The 21,764-nt window shown below is 34.3% G+C and overlaps 1 protein-coding gene across 3 annotated transcripts; it reads right to left on the bottom strand.

Moving 5' to 3' along the window:
* Positions 1-2,369: 2,369 nt before the first annotated feature.
* Positions 2,370-20,577, bottom strand: fip1l1b (FIP1 like 1b (S. cerevisiae)). Of its 3 annotated transcripts, none has more exons than XM_056461264.1 (17): positions 20,286-20,577; positions 18,276-18,333; positions 17,739-17,853; positions 17,045-17,151; positions 14,381-14,442; positions 14,160-14,267; positions 13,950-14,080; positions 12,429-12,544; positions 12,219-12,272; positions 10,887-10,986; positions 9,369-9,522; positions 9,209-9,235; positions 8,038-8,092; positions 6,634-6,689; positions 6,298-6,478; positions 2,910-3,071; positions 2,370-2,683 (listed from the first exon to the last, which is right to left on the bottom strand). In XM_056461264.1, the coding sequence occupies exons 1-17, from the start codon at positions 20,362-20,364 to the stop codon at positions 2,542-2,544; spliced, it is 1,707 nt and encodes a 568-aa protein (XP_056317239.1). In that variant the 5' UTR covers positions 20,365-20,577; the 3' UTR covers positions 2,370-2,541. The 3 variants fall into 3 exon arrangements, with proteins under 3 accessions (XP_056317239.1, XP_056317248.1, XP_056317231.1); XM_056461273.1 differs by having other exon boundaries at positions 2,370-2,680; positions 6,634-6,692; XM_056461256.1 differs by having other exon boundaries at positions 6,634-6,692.
* Positions 20,578-21,764: the final 1,187 nt, after the last annotated feature.

The raw sequence follows: 21,764 nt of genomic DNA on the forward strand, positions 1-21,764 counted from the left end.
CGCGGGTTGATCTCGGGACACATCGCGAGAGTAAGTTACATTTTCCAGTTGTAGGCTTCTCATGTCAATGTATGTGACCTATATTTTTCTATTGTATATGAATTCTATGTATATAGATATAATTATTTGCTTCAAGGTCTGAAATGAGACACCAAACTTTCCCTCACATTCCTCATTAACAGGGGCGGACTTCGTGATTTGGGGGCCCTGCATTGAAACTCAAAACTTACAGATATTTTATTCTCTGTAGATTCGTTTTTTGTTTTGTTTTTGTAAATAACTTGCATATTAAAAATGTAATTTAAGTGGAAACTTTAAAACTAAATATAATAAATAAGAAGCTAGTTCACAAACTATGTAACGCTTATTAGCCATATTTCTCATTAGATTTTATTATTTGCATGGGCAGTACGGAAGGGGCGTTCATGGGGGCTCCCGATTTTGAGAAGTAACATTAAAATCTTAATAGTTATAGACAGATTTTACAACATATGAAAGATTATTTATGAAAGAGCTATATGATTAGTATTTTAATATAGGCTTCTTGGCATTAATCGGGGCCCCTATTTCCCTGGGGCCCTACGCAGCTACTTACCTTGCTTATTGGTTAAGTCCATCCCTGCTCATTAATAAAGTTAATACTAGAGTACAGTAGATATAAAATGTTATGCAGTGGCATACCGCCACTGATGCTATTGTATTTCCTTGCAATGTATTTAATTAATAGCTAAGTAAATTTGGCCCTTTTAACCATAATTGCAAATGTATTGTTTAGTGCTTAATATGTTGTTGTTTACTTGTTAGGTAGGGAACTTGATAAATAATACACATTGTATTTAATACGCTAATTCCTTTTAAAACTGTTCCTTTAAATATTCTATTCATCAATAAATCATCAATAATAATACAAAATGAAATATTGACCAGATTTCAACGTTAATAATAAGAACGGCTTCTTCTGAATAATATCACATATTATATTTCTGTAAAATCACATAACCAGGGTTTATACACATTTTTACTACTAAAATTCCATGACTTTTCCAAGACTTTCAAGTAAATTTTCATAACCTAACGTTTCATGCAATGTCTACATATGCGTGGTAAAATAAAAACAATGCATGTTCAAATTTATTACAGCATATCGTAAAACACGCAGCAATCTATTTAGTTTGAATTTGGATTTATATCCATTATACCACCGCACTAATAATGTGAGAGTATGTGATTGGCCAAGGACAGAATAGAAGTCGAGACAACTAACCTATATTCAAGTATACAGATATGTGTTTTCCATGACTTTTCCAAAACTTTGTAGGTTTTTCTGTTTTTCCAAAACTTTTCCAGGCCTGGAAAATGCCATGTCAAAACTCCATGACTTTTCCAGGTTTATCATGACCGTATGAACTGCTTGACCCAAAATAACCCAAAAGTTATTTCAAAGGGCATCCATTTGACCTCTTTTACAAGATGTAAGATAAGCTTTTGGTGTTTCCAGAATGTGTCTGTAAAGTTTAAACTCAAAATACTCATCAGATTATTTATTATAGCCTCCAGAATCTGCCCATTTTGGTGTCTGTGTAGCTGTTTTTGTAGCCTGTGGCTTTAAATTCAAGTGAGCTGCTTCTCCCCACCCACCGTATGCATTTGGGCAGATAAACAGCCATCAGTGACTGAGACAGACTCGGATTAAGCCGAAATACAGCTCAATAAAAAAACAAAAAAACAATTAAGTTTATTTGATGTGTTTGTGGTGGAGTTTATTCAAGCCTTTCTAAAATGATGAGTCACAAACAAATGACATTTGCAGTACACACACACGTATGCGTTTACGGACACCATGCGGCCCTGGGTGATTATAGTGGTTAAGAATTACAACGATTTTACTGTCTTTATTACAAACTCTGCTCTGTTTTAAAAACATTTTGAACTTATAAAAATCACAAAGAGTTGTAACAAATATTTTAATCCCTGTTTATTTGCTAAACTAATGTTCTGTGGACATGTCTATACATGTTATTATAGAAATGTGGTGCCAATCAACCAATTCAGTGGGTGGGGGAATATCACACTCCTCTACGTCACGTTGCAGTGGGCCTCAAAATCACTGGGATTTGGGTCCTATTTTAACATCAGGAAATAAAAAAAACACTTGTTGGTTTATTTCACTCCAGTATGACTGTGGACACACTATACTTCACACAGTTCTGTCCAAACAGCTTACAATAGTTGATTTAACTTTAGTCGATTAAAATCCTATTAGAATTCCATAACACTGTTTAATTCTATTTTTGATCAAACAAAGCCTTGGTGGAGTCTGATAACAACAGTGAACGTTTTCAATAACAATGAACTCACAAGACCCAACAAACATTACCAAATGCTCTTTTTTAATCCAACAAATCAACATCTACATGTTACAACTGCACTGGAAAAAACTAACAGAACAAAAATAGGGCAACGTGAAAACAAACAGAAGGTAAACTGGATTACAGCTTCGTTTATCATGATTTGGTTGCGATGACAGAAGGCGAGCAGGAGTTACTCCATGGCCTCCTGGTTCTCCTGGTCAGCGGATCGCTCCTCGCTGGGCTCTTTGCCCTCTTTGCTCCTCTTGGACTTCTTGTGTTTGTGGCGCCGGTGACTGTCTCCCTCCTCACTCTCGTGTCTCCGTCTGCTACTGCTGTGACAGAACAGGAGAAGATCACAGAGGAGAAAAGTTCTTAAAGGGGATATATGGTAGTGCATTAATCAGTCATTTGGGCCTTCCCCAGTTTTTTAGGTTGTTTAGGTATAAATAAAGAATCTCAAACCACTTAGAGATGAGTAAATGAAAAAAGCAATTGGTTAAATACGCCTTTAAATAAAAACATATATTTGTGTCTTGATTTGAGAGCGTGGTACAGTACCTCCGTGATGACTTGTGTCTGCCCTCCTCTTTCTCTCTGTGTCTCCTCTCTCTGTGGCGCTCCTCTTTCTCCCGGCTCGCTCGCTCCCGATGCCTCTCATATCCTCGGTCTCCATAGTCACGGTAAGAGCGGTAGCGCTCTTCATCACTGCACATGGCCATGCTTTAAAATCAAATCACAATGTAAACAACTGTTCCATAAAAACATCCTGAGTAGAAGAATTATTCAAGTCACTGGTCAGTCATGTATAATACGATTTCAAATGACACCTTAAATCTCTTAAACAAGACACTGTAGGACAGGGGTGTCCAAACTGTCCTGCATAGTTTAGCTCCAGCGTCCTTCAACACACCTGCCAGGAAGTTTCTAGTTATACCTAGAAAGAGCTTGATTAGCTAGTTCAGGTGTGTTTATCTGGGTTTGGAACTAACATATGCAGGACACCCCTGCTGTAGACACTGTAGTTGTCCATACATCTGTCAATCTTTAAAATTTGTGCTTTTTATTAATTATTATTTGATTTTTTAGTCTAATGTAAAAATAATAATAATTATATAATGCCTATTCCATATTATAATTTATACAACAGTTCTGTCTGGTTCTTGAATCTGATTGGATGATAGCCGTGTGATATTCTGCAATAACAGCAGTCTTAAAGCCTCCACACCCTTGTGTATTACTCTGCCCACATAGAGCGACAGCAGATCAATAGACACGACAGTTTGACAAATATTGCAGCTGTTGGACAACATAATGTGCTTTTGAGGTGAGAATGGAGTTGTTTAGACTGCAACTATGCGGTTTATTTATAAGGATAGTGCCTATTTTAAAATATTTATAGTTTCGGAGATTCAGCTAGTCAGCATCCATCAGCCTCATAATGAGCAGAGCAAAGATGGTTGATGCTCCAAAACAAGATGGCGAAGGAGACCCCATAATAAGTCCTTAGGGGAGAAAACAGCGTTTTTTTGTCGTATTTTAATCTACAGCAGAACAAATCATTATAAATCAGGTAAGAGACATTCTACGTCGATCTCTCTTTTTTGTATGTTGTAGTGCTGTATTTATACCATAGTAATCTAGTAGTGTTTACTTTGCTTTGGCTTTTTCAGGATTAATTATTGTGAAATCCTGATTGCAACAGAGAAATACTGGGAAATCTCTGTAGACTGATGGCATTTCATGCCGTTCAGCTTTTTAATTTTAAAATGCAATGAGCAAAAATCACCCGTTTTGTCATCACTTTAGACTTTACGCTAGAGAATCATTCAAATACTAGCTTTAAAGTGATGTGCTTTTAAGCAAAGGTTTCTGCTGTTCTGACGTCAGCTGCAGATGTGAATAAATGGCGGAAGAAAGTAGTTCCTCGTACAAAAGAATTTTGAGACTCTCCGTGTTTGATTTTCTTTTTTTTGCCGTTGAACTGTTGAATTAACACAATATCACACTCGTAACAGTGAGATATGGCTGTATATCGTCACTGCTGGGACACTAAGGCACTCTGATTGCAGCCTCGAGCCAATGCATGCCTCCCACCAGTGAATATACAGTCATATCACACTGCTACTTGTGTGATATTGCTCATCTATAATATTAAAGATTATATATATATATTTTTTTTACTTAACTTGCTTGGTTATAATATATAGACCATTTTATTGTACAAATAAAAAATAAAATTCTAACTGTTCACACTATTTTCTGAATAATGGACTTCCCAAATCCTCTTTATAAAATGTATTCACTAATATGTAAAAAAAGTTAAATAAATAAAATTTTACCTGACTTCCAATGCCTTATGTGCTAGAATTGGATGCAAATTAGCACATATTTAACGGAAAAAATCTAATCAGTTTTCCATGCAGCTGTCAATGTTTAAGATTCCAAGCTTTTTATAAACCAATTTTCAGTCTAATGTTTTAAAACAAATTATTATATAATCATATTCAATGTCTAATCAATAAAAATATCAAATCAATAACATTATAATCTATATTCTAAAGTTTTTTTTATGTTTATACATGCTTGATTATATACACCATTATATTTTACAAAAAAATGTTGACAATTATTTTTGGGCTGTTTGCACCATTTTCAGAATAATGGAGGAATAAAGAGATTTCTAAAAACACCTCTATAAAATAAACAGACTAATATGAAAAAAATAATAATTTAAGCCGATTTCCAATGCTTTATGTGCTAAAATTGCACGAAAATTAGCACATAGTTAATGAAATAATGGTTCATTTCTATATTTAAACATACCCTTTTAAAAAACATAGTTGTCTATGCATCTGTCAATGTTTAAGATTCTGAGCTTTTTATAAATCAATTTTTAGTCTAATGTTAAAAAAAAAATGGTCGGCGCAATAGCCTAGTGGTTAGCGCATCTACATATGGTGCAGTAGCATGTCAGGGCATCCCAAGTTCAATCCCGGCTCGAGGACATTTCCCTACCCTACCCTACCCCCCTCTCCCTCTACAACTTAGCTTCCTGTCTAAATACTGTCCTATCTAATAAAGGCAAAAAGCCCAAAAATAAATATTGAAAAAAAAAAAAAAAGATTATATCCCTATTCTCGGTCTAATCAATTAAAAAAAAATCGATAACATTATAATCTATATTCTAAATTAAAATATAATGGTAATACGTAAATTGCTTGATTATATACATACACTATTTTATTGTACAAAAAAATTTTTATTTTTATTTTTATGACTTTTCTAATTAATGAAGCAATTTTCACTATTTCACTGTTTTCACTATTTTCTGAATAATGAAGCAATAAAGAGATTCCTTTCTATAAAATTAAATAAATAAAATTTGACCTGACTTTCAATGCCTGCGCATTAGCACATATTTAACAAAAACAAAAAGACAAAATTCAAAATCACAGTTGTCCATGCAACTGTCAATGTTTAAGATTCTGGGCTTTTTATAATAGATTTTTAGTCTAATGTTAAAAAAAAATATTATATATATAATCCCTTTTCTATGTCTAATCAATAAAAAACATCTAATCTATAATTTTATAATTATATTTTAAAGTCTTTTTTATGTTTATACATAACTTACTTGATTATATACACCATTTTATTGTATAAACGATGATTTTTCCCCGAATTTTCTGAATAACAGAGCAATATCTATAAGATATATAAAATTGACTAATATGAAAAAATATTTAACATGACTTCCAATGCTTTATGTGCTAGAATTGTATTAGTATTTGTCAGTACTCCTTTAAAAAAAATGTTTGCAATTCTACATAATGTGATCAATCAACAGGTGAATATTAGTTAATTGTTTTACCCTATTCACCTACAGTGTCTTGCCTTCAATATCCAATAATATCCAAAAAACACATTTATTAGCATCATCTTTCACCTGTTATAAGGCCCTGAGGTGGGGCTGTGGTCTCTCTCGTGGCCACGGTCTCTCTGTCTCTCTCTTTCTCGCTCTTTTTCCCTTTCTTTGTCTCGTCGAGGGTAATAATCCCACTGTTTGGGATTCTCCATCAGACCAGGCCAGGGGTTAACAGCTCCCTGCATGGGTGGAGGAAAGCCACCTAAAACCAGAACACAGGAGCCCAATGTGCAATCATTCTTAATTGAGGTTAATAAAGGCTGGAACACAATTAAATACTTGTGACCTGCTCTGAGATCTAAATTAAATGGGTTTTCAGGTGAATATAATCATCTGGGGAGAGATTCACACACTTACCTGTAGGAAAAGGGTATGGAGCGACGGGACGTCCATCATATCCTCCTGGGTGCCCACTGCTAAATACAGCACATAGCCAATTAATAAGGTGTGCCGTGTTTGAAACATTTAAAGTTGACATTAATTTTAATTTTTGACATTAACTATATACATAAGAAAAAACAATCAAATCATTTCTTTTTTTCCCTACATACATTATAATGAACATTTAATCTCAATTTAATAATCATGAATTGTTTTTTTTATTTTTGTTAGTGTTCTATTAAAAATTTAGGAAGAAATGTAGTATCAATCCAGAATAGCTCTATCTTTCATAGAAAATGATGCCTTAAACACTGTATGCAAGTTGATACACAAGCTTGCAGATAGGGGTGGGCGATATGACCTAAAATTAATATCATGGTATTTTTCATCTTTTGAACGGTGACGGTATAATATCATGGTATTACTTTAAATAGCAAAATAATATACATCTCAAGGAAGAACGGACAAAAGAAAGTCTCACTTCTATCACTCTTTAAAAGTTTCGGTTTGGGTTATTGTAAATGCTCAGTCTCGTTATGAGCTGATCTTCATTTCTCTGTGTTGGTGGAATAAAGCAGGCGAGTCAGCCGTACCAATTTATAAGCAGACAGAGCAGGATTCTCGCCATGACCACCAGCGCAATTCCGAACGTTTGAAGAAAATTGAATGCCTTATTATTTAGAATTAGCTATTATTGATGTAAATGCAGCCGTTCAAGGCGCATAATTGATTTATTACGGTATTGACGGTATTAGAAAATCCATGTCGTGGCGCAATGTCACACCAGTGATGACTATGACACCGGTGTACCGCCCCCACCCCTACTTGCAGACCCCAGAAATGAAAACTATGCAACCAGAAAATGTTCTTATGCAAATCAAGGCTATATTTATTTGATAAAAATAATATATATCTTATTAAACAGATAGAAATCAAACATACAAACATTGTCACAAAAGATATCAAACGACCCCTGGCAAAAATAAACAAATAATTGAAATCATTTTTCTTAAAGTTTTAAATGCAAATTATTAAAATCTATTATTACATTTTAAATTTTTTTTAAATTTTAAACGCAATTTGTTTTGTTTTAGGGCTTAAATTACTGCACCTATTTGCCATCAGCAGTCTGATTTGGAACATTTATTATCAAATGTTGAAAACCATTTTGCTGCTTTGATGCATTTAAAAAAAACTGGGATAAATTTATGATTCAAACCACATTAGTTAGAAACAATCTTTGTAACAATTTACAAAGTCTTTGCTGTCACTTTTGATAACAGGAATCAATTTTTAAAAGAAATTAATTATTAACCTCTTTTTTAACTCGCAGACTTATCTGTGCTTACATAATAAATAGAACAAAAAAACAACACTTACTTGTCCATTGTAGGAATAAGTGAAGGAGGAGGTCCTCCAGTGGGTGGAGGAAAATCTACAAACACAATCAAACACCAGATTTAAACACAAGAACAGTGAAAACACTGAAATAATGATCATTAATCTGTAGTAACTTTTGTCAAGTTTGTTATGTTCTTCACACTGGAACATTTAAAGGGCCATGAAACCCCCCTCTTTCAAAAAATGCTCTGAGATGGACGTGGAGCTGTGGGGGCAGAGGGAGGAGTGGGCGTGGTCGACAGGGAAAAAGAGGGAAGCGAACAAATGTTGTCAGCTGGCTCACAAAATGAGACACAAACAAGATTACAAAGTTAAAATGCAAAGAAATTAACAGTAATTTAATGCCTTGCTACATTTGTTATTTGTAATTTCATATACACAACCACAATTTGTTATCTCATTATAAAGATAATTGTGTTTAAATATAAACATTATAAATGAGGAGGACTTCTCTCCTCCTCAATCCCCAGGTCTGAATGCAGACACAGTGGATAGCAGTGCAGCAGGTCTCTTCCCCTATCTATTCCAACCATTAGCAGTAATCTGGAGGATTTTAAACGTGTGCAAACACAGCAGCGCAGATATAAGCGATGTGTCTGAATGGTAAAAAACTCAACTGATAAAAGAAAGTCTGCCATTCTCCAATTCTCGTATAGCTCTCCCGACAAAATGCTAACAGGCTGCAAAGCAACAGTTTTGCTGTATCGGCCTTAACAGCATCGTGGGGTAAAACATGCAACAAACCCCATGGGTCACGGAAACAAACACATATGACCTGTGCCCAGGCATTGGGTCTAACATATTGGCAGGTCTGCCTGGCCTTCGGAAAGCATGTGGTCTCATGAATAATTAAGAAGCAGGGTCTTCTCATAGGATAAGAAGACTTAGCTATGAATAATAATGAGAAACCGACGTGTCATCACTCTACTAGCAGATTTACGCTACATCACTGATTTTGATCCTGCCCCAAAATTATTTTAACCCGGAAGATGACACTAGCTGACAAAATCTCCTGTATCCCGTTTTCCTCACAATTAAAGCTGACATGTGCTAACATTGTCTTAACAGATGCTCAACACACACAAGTCTGTTAAAATCTCAAATAATAAACTCCAGGGTTTCTTGAACCTTTAAAGGAATATGAACTTACTGGGTGGAGGAACAGTGATGGGCATGCCTGTTATAAAAAAAGAAAGAAAGTACAGAAATTACAAGTGTTGTGAAAAACTGCAGTAACGAATGTGACTGATTCATACATTGTTCATATAGGCCTACAAATAAAATCTTAATTAAATGAATGAAGTCCTTACGATGAGGCGGGATCAGAGGCGGAGCCTGACTGACAGGAGGAGGGAGGAAAGGTGGAGGTGGGATGTTCGGAGGCAGCGGACCGGGAGGAAAGAAAGGAGGAGGCATCTTCTGCACCTCGGGTTCCACTTCAGAGCTGGAGTGTTCAGAGATCACCTGCAGAAATTTAATAATACAAGTCTGTTCATTAAGTAAGCTAGAGCGAGCAGATTTCTGATCACAATCACTGAATACAAGACGGTGGTCCCTCGCTATAATGTGGTTCACCTTTCAGGCCTTGCAGTTTGGCTGATTTTTTCCATGTAATTTGACATGCTTTTTTCCTACAGCGCATTGTGTTCTGCGTCCTGGTTAGTGCATTGTGTTGTGTGTCCTGACTGGCTGTAGACCATTGTCAATCAATCTCCCCATGCCGTGTCTTCTGATCTTAGATGAAGTGCTGTACTGCATGTTTGCAAGTTTTCTCCACATAATGTCGACATTCTGATAACGTTCTGCACCATCAAGGGCACCTGCGGCAGCACTTAAAAGGCAGTGGAAGATGCTAACCATTCCACAAAAAGTTGATCATCTGGACATGCTAAAGGAAGGTAGAAGTTAGGCGGCTGTAGCGCGATATTACGTAATCAATAAATTAAGATCAAATGTTTTTGAGATTTGGTTTCATTCTGTAATACTGGACTTATTTTTTTTTTACTTTCAGAGTTTGAAATCTCAGAGTATTTAAACTAGAAAAGTGTCTGAGAAAAGCGTATAAAGTGTGTAGTGAGAGGTTTTACAGCATTAAAACATTGGATTTCACCTATAGCTGGATATTTTTAGAATGCTAATCCCATGATTAACGAGGGACCACTGTATAGTGCTTAAAATATATATATATATTTTTTTTAAATATATTAGACAGCACCAAAGGCAACACTGGAACTAATCTATCAAACAAACTTAAGATGACAGTCCAAAAATGTGCACACCCAAACTAATATGTTGGTAGGAAATATTAAATAAAATTAACATAAAAACAAGAGAAACATAAAAAATATCTAATTTACTTGACAATTTGTAGTTTGTAATTTTTTTTTTGCGATAACTTTAACTTAAATTTCATTTAAATGTATTATCTTTCTATTTCTAAAGATGTTCGTTTACAAAACTCTTACTCTAAAGGATATAACTTTTTATAATTTATAAGATTATATGATATTAAAATATAAAATTAAAATATTTTTTTTTCATGTTAAGGTTTTTTTTTTCTTGGCACAATTATACCAAATAGCTTCAGTATCCGACTTCTCGAATTCTCCGAATCTCTGTGCTCTCCATCTCTGACACTGGTACTGGCCTGACGGGGAACAACAAGTCCTGAATTCATTTTGCTTTTAAAATACACTACGACACGATCGGGTATCATTTATTAACCTACTAGGTGAATTCTGGGACAAAAGGTTATAAGTCGGGCCACTCTAAAATAAAGTGGAAATACAGGAAAGTCTGGTGGTGGTCACCCATATAATGTGTATAACCTGTATGTTATTCCCCTCCAGATTGTGACGGCGTCGCCCTTCCACCCTGCTGATAGTGGCGGTCTGTCCACCAATCACATCTATGGTCCCGGGTGTCTTCCTGAAACAAACATACACATGCAGCTTTATGAGACAGTAAATGCTTTCTGTGTTTTCTATAAACACCTCAGCGTAGGGCAGGGCAACATGACTGTACACCACAGATGATTTATGTCTGCTTTATGTCATTTCAGGAATACAGTGCAGGGTGTGTTTGACAAGCCCAAATGCAAAAGAACATGCTTATTAATTTATGGGGTGTAAGCTGATTATTGGTGTTTTTTTATTATTTATATCCAGCATTCTTAAAGTGTGGTCTATGTCCCATAAGGTCGAATTTATATGGACAGAATTGGGAAATCTAGTAATGAAATTGAATTTACTATATAACATAGATGGAAAATGACACAATTTTTTTTAATTAATAAGAAATACGTTATTGAATGATTAAATCAATTAAACAATTAATCATTAATCATGAGGGATTTAGGTCTTTTAATCTTTCAGATTTTAAGTTTCTGTCATTTTTAATTTTGAAACTGAAATGTTAGTATTAGATATTTTAGAAACACGTTTATCTAAATTTAATTGTAATCTACATACTGCACCTTTAAATGTATAATCTATTTCTAAAGACGTTAGGTTACAAAACTCTTACTCTAATGGATATAACGGTTTAATAAAATTATTTATTTATTTTTTGTTAACAGTTTTTAATCAAGAAAACTCAACTGATGTATCATTATTCTTGCAATGGCTTTGAATATGGCTCATAAAATCTTGGTTTTACCATTTACTTTTAAACATGTTTGCAGAACTCCAGTCCAAGTTCCAAAATCAACAGACAAAATGCTTAAAATAAATCACACACTGCGCTGTTATTCTTAACATCAGTTCTGAAAAACAACTACTACAACATTATTTAAAATAAACCAGCAAAAATAATTATACAGTGATTCAAAATGTCAACAGTGTTATAGGTTTTAAGTCATATTGCCCAACCCTATTAAATGTTATTGCCAAATAGGTAAACACACACATTAAACCCCAATATAAAATACTACAAAAAAAACTACATAATTTCGTCATGAAAGGTGGTCCAGTTTACCAAGTACATTATCAAATCAGCAGCATTTATCTTCTATCTACTACCATAGTGCTTAGTAAAAAAAAGACTCACCAACAAAAATTTAACTGTGGTCATTAAAAGAAAGACAAGAAATGAAGCCCACTTGATTTGATATTTAAAAGAATACTGTAAGATGAAGCACGGCCATGTCACCTCCCACTTACGTATAATAGGACATGTCTTGAGAGGGAGGCCCTGCCCAATGTGGAGGGGATATCCTATGATGGCATGGGTAAGAGGAGAGAGGCAAAAAATGAGTTCGCTCAAGTCTGCTCTCCCACATGAGAGATGTGGGACAAACACTTTACATGCATTCCTAAACATGAAGACTCTGAGCTCTTCCAGTCAATGTGTGTGTGAGTGAAAATATTTACCTCCCTTGGTTGAGACCTGTTTTATACAGGTTGGATGGGGAGGTAAATTCTGCTTTAGATGCATGAGCTGGTATTGTGATCTCCTTCTCATTGTTACCTGTGCGACCCTGCTGAACCTGACAGAAAGGAAGACAGGAAATGGTCATTATGACAACTTTAACAAACATTAATCAACATTAATCAAAATACAGGCTATAATAGTAGTGCTATGTACAAACTTCACACTGGTTTCAATTTTGCATTTAATTTGTATATTTAAAATACTGCTGTGAAGCGGAAACCATTAGGGACACGCTAAACTAAAACAAATCTGGGGTGAAAGAGAAAATTGTGGATGCACTTAGAACACAAACCAAATAATTTACATTATACAAAAGTCATTTTGTGAAACTTCGAATTTAAAAATTGTACTGATTTAGAAAGAAAACACACAAGGAAAAAAATAAGCATTTTATTGGCAGTAAATGTCGAGAGGCCTTATTTTACCAGTGCTTCCATGACAGCACAGTAGCGTTATAGCAAGCAGCAGGAACAACTATACTACATAGGAGTGTGCTGTCTGTGTGTTATTTGAGCGAACTTTGCTTTTCCCGTGAGCATGTGCACTTCATGCACAGACAAGTATATTAGCAGAATATCCACAGAATGGAATGTTTTACCCCATTTTTACTTTTACCACAGCATGTGTCCAAGCTAGTTGTTAGTGTGCGCTCCTGCTCTTGTGCTTTTAGTCAGTGCTACAACAAACTGCAAGCCATTGAAATGAATGGGTTTCATAGCGAAGCACTTTCTGCATCTGGTGTGAAAGGCACTTCACACCACATAGTGATGGTAGCTGGATGAACAGTGAAACCAGTGTGTTAAACATTGCTGGGCAGCAGAGCACAGCATAGCCTTTTTTCAGCTCAAATGTTGGAAATTGCCATTTTCTGCTGATAACTGCTATATAGAGCATCCTAAAAGGGGAAGTTTCATCTACTGCAAATACTAGGGTACTTGTTTGCTTTGTTTTAACAAGATTCCTGAAAAAAAAAAAGGATAATGATTTTTTTTAGAAATGGTTTGAAATGGTTTTCTGCATCTGTAAGAAATGTTTCTTGTGGATAGTATTTTGTGACATTAAATGTTATATTGACATCAGGGGAAAACATTTAAATAGTTATTTTAAATAAGTAATTTACATATTTATTTCACAGCATTTGTGTTTTTACTGTATTGTTGATCAATAATTTTACAAAATAAGTAAAAAAAAACAACAACAAAAAAAGTTTAAGATAAGCAAAGTTGCCAGATATTTATATAAAAAAAGATTTAATTTTGGAGAACAATTTTAGGATTTGAATATGATTCTGTTGAAACCCAAAATGATAGTAATTCAGGCATGGCAATTGTTTTTCAAACAACATTACAAATTGCTAATGAATTTCCAGAGGACCCAGATTTCCAGGGTGTTGTAATTAAATCCAGAACTGTTTAGTTGTTTACGGTTTTCCACCCCTATTACCAGCTGATCATACTTACTGAGATCTTGCTGGTGGTTGATCCGATGTTGAGAACGTCAAGACCCATACGCAACCTCTTCTGCTTTTCACAGTATGCCTTCCACGTGTCCTCATTAAAACCATAGTTAAAATAGTCCGACAAGTCCGCACCTGTAAACACACACTAAGTGACAATCACTGTGCAGACACAAAACAATAAATTCACACTGGTTCCTCAATGAACACATACCTGGCTTCCTCCATGGTTTCTCCTCAAAGGACTCCATGTCTGCTTCCAGGACTGGAACTCCATTGATGCTTCCTGGAGCTTCAAGATCTACACCCTTCACTTTAGCACCTAATAAATACACCCAATCAAAACACAATCATCTTATACAAAAAGCATCAAAATGGAAACTCTTTGAAAGTTGTGAAGAAAAAAAAACATTGCAAAAGTTTAGACAGACTGACCTCCATAAGCTCTGCTGCCAGCTGACTTTATGTTGAGATTCACTGGAGTTCCCCCATATCCCCTGCACAATAAAACATCATAAACACATTATTTGTGCTGGAACATATCTAAATAGCAAAAGTAACAGAAACTAGGGATGCTCCAATCGATCGGCCGAAAATGGGTATTGGCTGATAATCACATGCAATGACCGGTACTTGCCAATCGGTACTCGCCAATTTGACCGATCTCCTAAACCGATCACAGGGGTTTGTTTACGAGTTTACAAGCAGAAGAAGTTGCGCTCCTGTATATTATGCATAGCATACAGCAGCCACAACACATGAGGAGGTAAATGATTGGTAGGGGCATGAGCGAATGAGCTCACGTGACAACAGCTAAAATACATACAGATGTGGTGCGACCTGTTTATACAGTCTATTGGCGCAATTATTTTATTAGTCTATTATGTTTTTATGAATAGTTTATAATATAACTTGTAATATACTTATTGCAATAAACAGAAGTTCACAGGCATATTTCCTTATAATGAATTTATAGGTGTGCGTTTTAACTTCTTATTGAGACATGTTGAATTCTTCTTTCATCATTCGCAATGTTTCCAAATAGCAATGTTTCTTTTCAAATTCTTTTCTGTAAAGCTGCTTCTGGCCATGACATGTCCATACTAGACGGTTAAAAGACATGGGTTTAAGGTATTATATGCAGTATCCTTCAATTATTCTCTTAAGCCCTGCTTACACTGAGATTTCAGCCAAGATTTTGTCATACGAGACAAATTTGGGAAATCCTAAAAGAATCCTGAAATCCTAGGCTAAAATCTGTGGTCTTTGATCATTAGTTTTGACATGTTCACTGACAGCCACTTAATGCCCGTTGTGATCAGATTTTTCCTCCGATGAAGTTCTGGCAGTGTCAGAAGATTTCAGACACTTTCCTGCAGTGTGACAACAGCTGCGATGAGCATCAATTCAAAAACCAATAGGAGCTCTGAATTTTTGATGACGCAATCCATGCAAAAATTCGAATGACCACGGGGAAATGCCAAAACAGTTTTTTTTTTCTTCCTGGTTTTATTATTGAGACACGCCGTGTGCAAAATTGCCACAACAGATTGTTTACGTTTGCTGTAAGGAATCATTTCAGAATGCGCAATAGTGAAAGTGTCCCAGGTGGATGACGTCAAACTCAGCGTTTTCATCGTTGAGCAGTCTGACTTTATGAAAAAGCTGAGATCTTACAGTGTGACATGGGAGCCATGTTTGTGCAGTCTGACATGCTACAATCGTTCAGGATTATTAAATGTGCGTAATGCATTATTAACCTTGAAGCATTAGAATTGGTACTCGTTATCAGCCGATCACCATGACAAAGAATGAGTACTCAGGATCGGCTGCAAAAATCTTGATCAAAGCATCCCTAATAGAAACATAGAACAATTATTGTAGTGTGTCCAGTTATTTTAATGTGATTATTATCATTTTGTTTGCTTTAAATCACTGATTACTTTCAATGCCAGCACTGCCAATGATATATAGGAACATAAAAAAGCATTAAAGGAAAATTATTCATCATTTCAAACTACACGTGTCATTTCAAACCCATAAGTAGAAATTAGTAATAAAATTACTGTTAACAGGTCAATTACTGCTATCAGACTGGAATGTCGTCAAGCCACTTTTATTTTCAGCCATTTATACAACACAAATTGTGTCGAAGGAGTTTTATAGTTAGTTACAGACTGCAACAATTAAACTGAGACCAGTTCTTATTGAAAATCTTTTTTCTTTTCCATATTTCCATATTTGCAGACTTTCAGAGCACTTTTACTAAAACACTACTAAAAAGTTAGAGTCAGTAAGATTTTATAGTTTTTAGCAATTCTAATAATATATATATATATATAAATCATTTATTAGCAAGGGTGCATCAATTGTGCTAAAGTGACTGTAAACGTACTTTTAATTTTTCATAAGTTGTATTTTTACTTTTTTATTAGTCTTTCCTTCTTTCGTACCCTTTTCCTCTCTAAATCAGCAAGTACTTCAGTATACTTTCAGATGTTCAAGAAGTCAAATCATTACACTGATAATTCACCCAAAAAAGCTGTTTTTTTAGATTAATTAAAACTGGAGAAAATCCTGTGCAGCAATCAAACATATAGGTAGATATTAGATAAATTATGGATTGTTAATGAATAAAAAAAAAAACAATCCTTAAGGAGATCGTTTAACTAAAATCTCATTATTCGCTCACACTCAAGCATTCGTTCCAAACCTTTATAAGTTTCTTTCTTCTGTTGAACACAGATGACATTTAGTAGAAAGCTAAAAATCTGTAACTATTGACTTCAATAGCAGAAAAAAAACAAATACTATGGAAGTTTTTTCTTTCTTATTTTTCCAATATCTTCTTTTGTGTTCAACAGAAGAAAGCCAAACAGGTGTCGAACAAGTGAATGAGAGTACATGATAGGACAGAACTTTCTGTTTTGAGTTTACTATACTTTAAAAATTGTGCAGTACCCAAGACTTGTAAAGAGACATGATCGCTCAATATGAACAGATAAAAGCACAACTATGCATGATGTGCAAGAAATAATGAGGTTTCTCTGTTTATTATATATAATGAACTATATGCATGTGTGTTGCACAACCGCTTACGTGTACTGTGGCGCTCCTGTTTTGATATCTCCAATAGTGACACGGACATCATCATCGTCATCATCACTATCGCTCTCACTGTCTTCATCTTCTCCAGGTGCTTCCTCCTAAGGAAAACAACAAAATGTGTTTTATTTACAGATGCACCAGTGTTATTATTATTATTATTACTACTACTTCTACATGTCAGCTGAATAACTCCATCAGAGAGAGAGAGTTCTAATTTTATTGCCATTTCAGCTTCTATGGCTATGCCATGGCAAAAAAACCAAAAAAAAAAGATCAAGTTTACCACGTATTATGAATACCAATTTTCTATAATTATAAAAATATTCTAACAATTAAAAGTAATCAACAGCAACAAATAATATACAAGGTAAAACACATAAATAATAATGATTATAATAATAATAATAATAATAATAATAATAATAATAATAATAATAATAATAATAATAATGATAATATAGAGTATAAGATAAAAATCTGAAACAGTTTTTTAAGGTTTCCTTTTGATAAAAATTTTACAATTTTAAACGGATTCACATTTAAAAATATTTTATTTAAAGTCTCTCCAGATAAAATTGTTGTCTGATAACATTAAAAATTCTGTTGCAATATAGACATTTTGAGGGTTCTTCTCCCAAATGTTCATGCGCGAGTATTAACTCCATCAGAAGCTCTTGTTTGTTACCTGGCTGGCCACTCCATTTCCAGTTGTGGTTGTGGTTGTAGGTGGGGTGGCAGTATCAGAGGTGTTGTTGGTAGTTGTGGGAGCGTCCTCTGTAACAGGAGTAGTAGATGTTGCACTGCACACACAGATGGATCAAAATGAGAATGATGAAAACAAATGCAGATGAGCCTCTTGGTTAATTTAAAGAGCCAGATTTGCATGGGATTTTGCAATCGTGAAGCCCTTCAAAATATACCTATATACAGTGCCTATACAAAATCATCATACCCAGTAAAAAAATCTATACTTTTACTCACATTACACACTGCTTTCAAAAGACCTTCAGGATAAAGTCATAGAAAGTCACAGGTTAGAAGACTACAAAACCATTTTAAAGGCCAGAAAAGTTATTTGAAATGTGATTTGATTTCAGGCTGTATGAAAAACAATGTAATTATTTCAAAGGGGTATGATGATTTTCAAGAGAGACTGTATAAGCTTTTTATATAAGTGTTGTGTCATCTAAAAACCACTAACAATATGCATGTTATATCTGACCTGATGGCTGCTGTCAGTTTGGCCTCTTCTTCTTCAGTTTCTTTACTTTCACCTTCATCTGTAAAAAAATAAATCATGAATAAGTAGCAAGCTGTTTATGGCTTCAAAATACCCCATTCACAGTAAAAGAAGCAGTTCCCACTTTACTACTGCAGACTAATAATAATAAAAAAATATATATAGATATAAATGTGCATGTGTGTGTGTGTGTGTGTGTGTGTGTGTGAGTGTGTATATATATATATATATATATATATATATATATAAAGATTATATAACAGAACTATGAAGAGATTTGAAAACTATATAGAGAATATTTAGGGAACATAATAATAAAAATTTCACAAGATGCATTTGAGATCTGAGCTTTTCCAAAAAGTAGCAAAATTTGTATAAACAGAATTAGAATATCAAAATTAGGCTTGGGATGACAACAGGTTTCAAGGTTTACCGCGGTTTGGAAAATACACAGTTTTAAAACCGTTAAAAGTGTCTGTTATACCGTTCCTGTGGAATATGTCATTTTATTTTATTTTTTACATGTTGTCATGTTTTATCCTTTTTTTTATTGCAACAATATCTCGAGCAGCAAAATCAATGATTTATTTAAATAACTTAGCGTGACATGTTTACTGTTCTAAAATAATTCCAAAATTTCTGAAAAATGTATTTATTTCTAAAAATATATTGTGTTCAACGCACAAAAAAAGCTGCTGTTTTTTTTACCCAGACATTTAAAACAACTCATTTAAGAGCAGTAATCAAAACACTCTGTACTGAGAAACTGTGTTATTTTTATTCAAGGTTATCATACTTCAGAATCTTATTCTGGCACAAACTCATATAAAAACTCATTCCTGAAAAAATCTGAATTTATCTCATGTTTATCAAGTCTCTCAACTTTACTCAACATTCTTGAAATTAATAGCATATCAAAATCTCTCCAATTATAATTCTCACTGTTTCACTAATAGCTCATTTTTCAAAAATAGCACCATAATTGAAAGAGCAGTGAAATTCACAAAACCAGTCTTAAATAAATGTTATTTTATATTTATCAATCAGCGAAATACAACCATCTTTTGAATCAAAACAGAATCATGTAGCCTCAAAGAGAATCTTGAAACGATTCGAAATGCAGAACATTGAATCTAAACTTCTTCCAGTGAGTGAAGAGCACAATCTAATAGAGGTTCAAATAGACACTAAACCAGAGATACCCAAACTAGAGACCGCGGGCAAAAGTTGGTACAATGATAACCTTTGATTTGGCCTGCCAACCAATCAGAAAGGAGATGGAAAAATAATGGTGAAGGTTGGGGCAAATCCCTCAAACATAGATTGTCATTTCTAATTTTACATAACTTTTTGTCAAATAATTATTGATACAATAATTTTTTTTAAATAGATTTTTAAATATTATTAAATTAGGACGTTACAATGTAATACAGTTTGGTATATTCAGCTTTGGCCCACCACCCTCATTCAAGTTTGGTTTTAGGCCTTTCACAAGAAAAAGTTTGGGCACCACAGCACTAAATTAATTCCCTCAATAACAAGAAAACTTTTCTATTGAGGTAAAGTTGGTTCATAAAAGTACTCTTTGCTAATTCTAAATAGTGAAATCATATTAGCAGCCAATGACTATCAAGTACAACATTGTTCACAGTCAAATGAATAGTGCTAATGTTGTTTTGAAGTCATACTTGCATGTGATTTCAGGCCAAATATGCAAAGCGCCATGGTAAACAATAAAGGGAGCGTGTCACATGTTGTAACTAAACGAATGTGCAAATAATAAAACCAACTTTACCTCAATAACACTTCTTAACGCACAATAAACAAAGACACTTGACAGGTAATATCTCAGCAGTGTAGCCAGAAGGCCGCTAAATTATGAATCGACATGCAAATAAATAGTACTGAACATGAATAATCACGCTGTTAATGTGCTGCTAGTGTTCAATTATACATGTAACATAATGCTGATCAGGTTTGGCGCTCACTGACCGCCGTACAGCCATTCCTCCTCCTCGTCTCCAGCACTCGCATCAGTGGTGGTGGTTTTATCCGCCTCCTCCGCAGACATCTTCACCTCTCCGGCCTCTACACAACGCGCTCCAGACGCAACAGCACGCGCTCAGATTAAAAGCCACCCACCCCGAAACGCGAGAAGAGTTTTGGTGAGAAAACACAAGCGCACATGTGCATATAAACAACGAACGGTTTTGAATTATGTTTACGGAGCAATCCACACTTCCTACAGGCACCGTAGGATATTCTTGCAAACTCGAGGGCATCAGTTCCGGTTCAAGTGTGTAGCTTACAAACTAAAAGTCTCTCGAATGTTAGATTCACTGTTTGCTATCAGTCAAATGTCTGGCAGATTAATGTTTTTGCAAGCTTTCTACTTCTTCTTCTTTGGTTTAATGGCAGTTGGATGCCCAGCATAAAAGTGTATGTATTATGCAACACTGCTGGACATAAATAGTTGTTTCCAGACGTTAACTGATAAAATTAACTAACGTTATTCTATTAACTGTCCACAAACTATTGGTGTTATTAAAAATGAATTTAAAACGCAAATCATTAATCAAGATCTGTGCATGTTTGACTTAAACATTATATATATATATATATATATATATATATATATATATATATATATATATATATATATATATATATATATATATATATATATATATATATATATATATAACGTTATGTATATTGTAAATTGGGTGATAACGTTTCTTCCTAATGTAAAATTTAAAAATGCTATTAAAAGCAGACATTTTGTTTTTAATTTTAGACAACACAATAGCAATTTTTGTCTTTAGAAGAGTTAAGATACATCAGTATTTGTTGGAATAACCCTAATTTTAAGGCACAACAAATTAAATCATGTGTTATTACAATTGTGTGTGTGTGTGTGTGTGTGTGTGTGTGTGTGTATATATATATATATATATATATATATATATATATATATATATATATATATATATATATATATATGTGTATATATATATGTGTATATATATATATATATATATATATATATATATATATATATATATATATATATAGTCAGTGCCTTTAGAAAAATCAATAATCATTCATTAATTTATTCATTTTCTTCTTGGCTTAGTCCCGTTATTAGTCTGGTCTAGTCTTTATTATTATTTCTTTTTTGAACTAAAACTGAAACCTGCATTTAATGGATCAAACTTTTAATTGAACCATTAAACTGCCACTTTGTTTATTTATCTGACAAATAAAATAATTCCTGCCAAAGCGGAATGAACCGCCAACTTATCCAGCATTTGTTTTATGCAGCGGATGCCCTTCCAGATGCAACCCATCACTCGGAAACACATTCACACACACATACACTACAGACAATTTAGCCTACCCAATTCACCTCTACCGTATGTCTTTGGACTGTGGGGGAAACCGGAGCACCCGGAGGAAACCCACGCGAAC

Source organism: Danio aesculapii, chromosome 1, assembly GCF_903798145.1.
Source record: "Danio aesculapii chromosome 1, fDanAes4.1, whole genome shotgun sequence".
NCBI classification, from domain to species: Eukaryota; Metazoa; Chordata; class Actinopteri; order Cypriniformes; family Danionidae; genus Danio; species Danio aesculapii.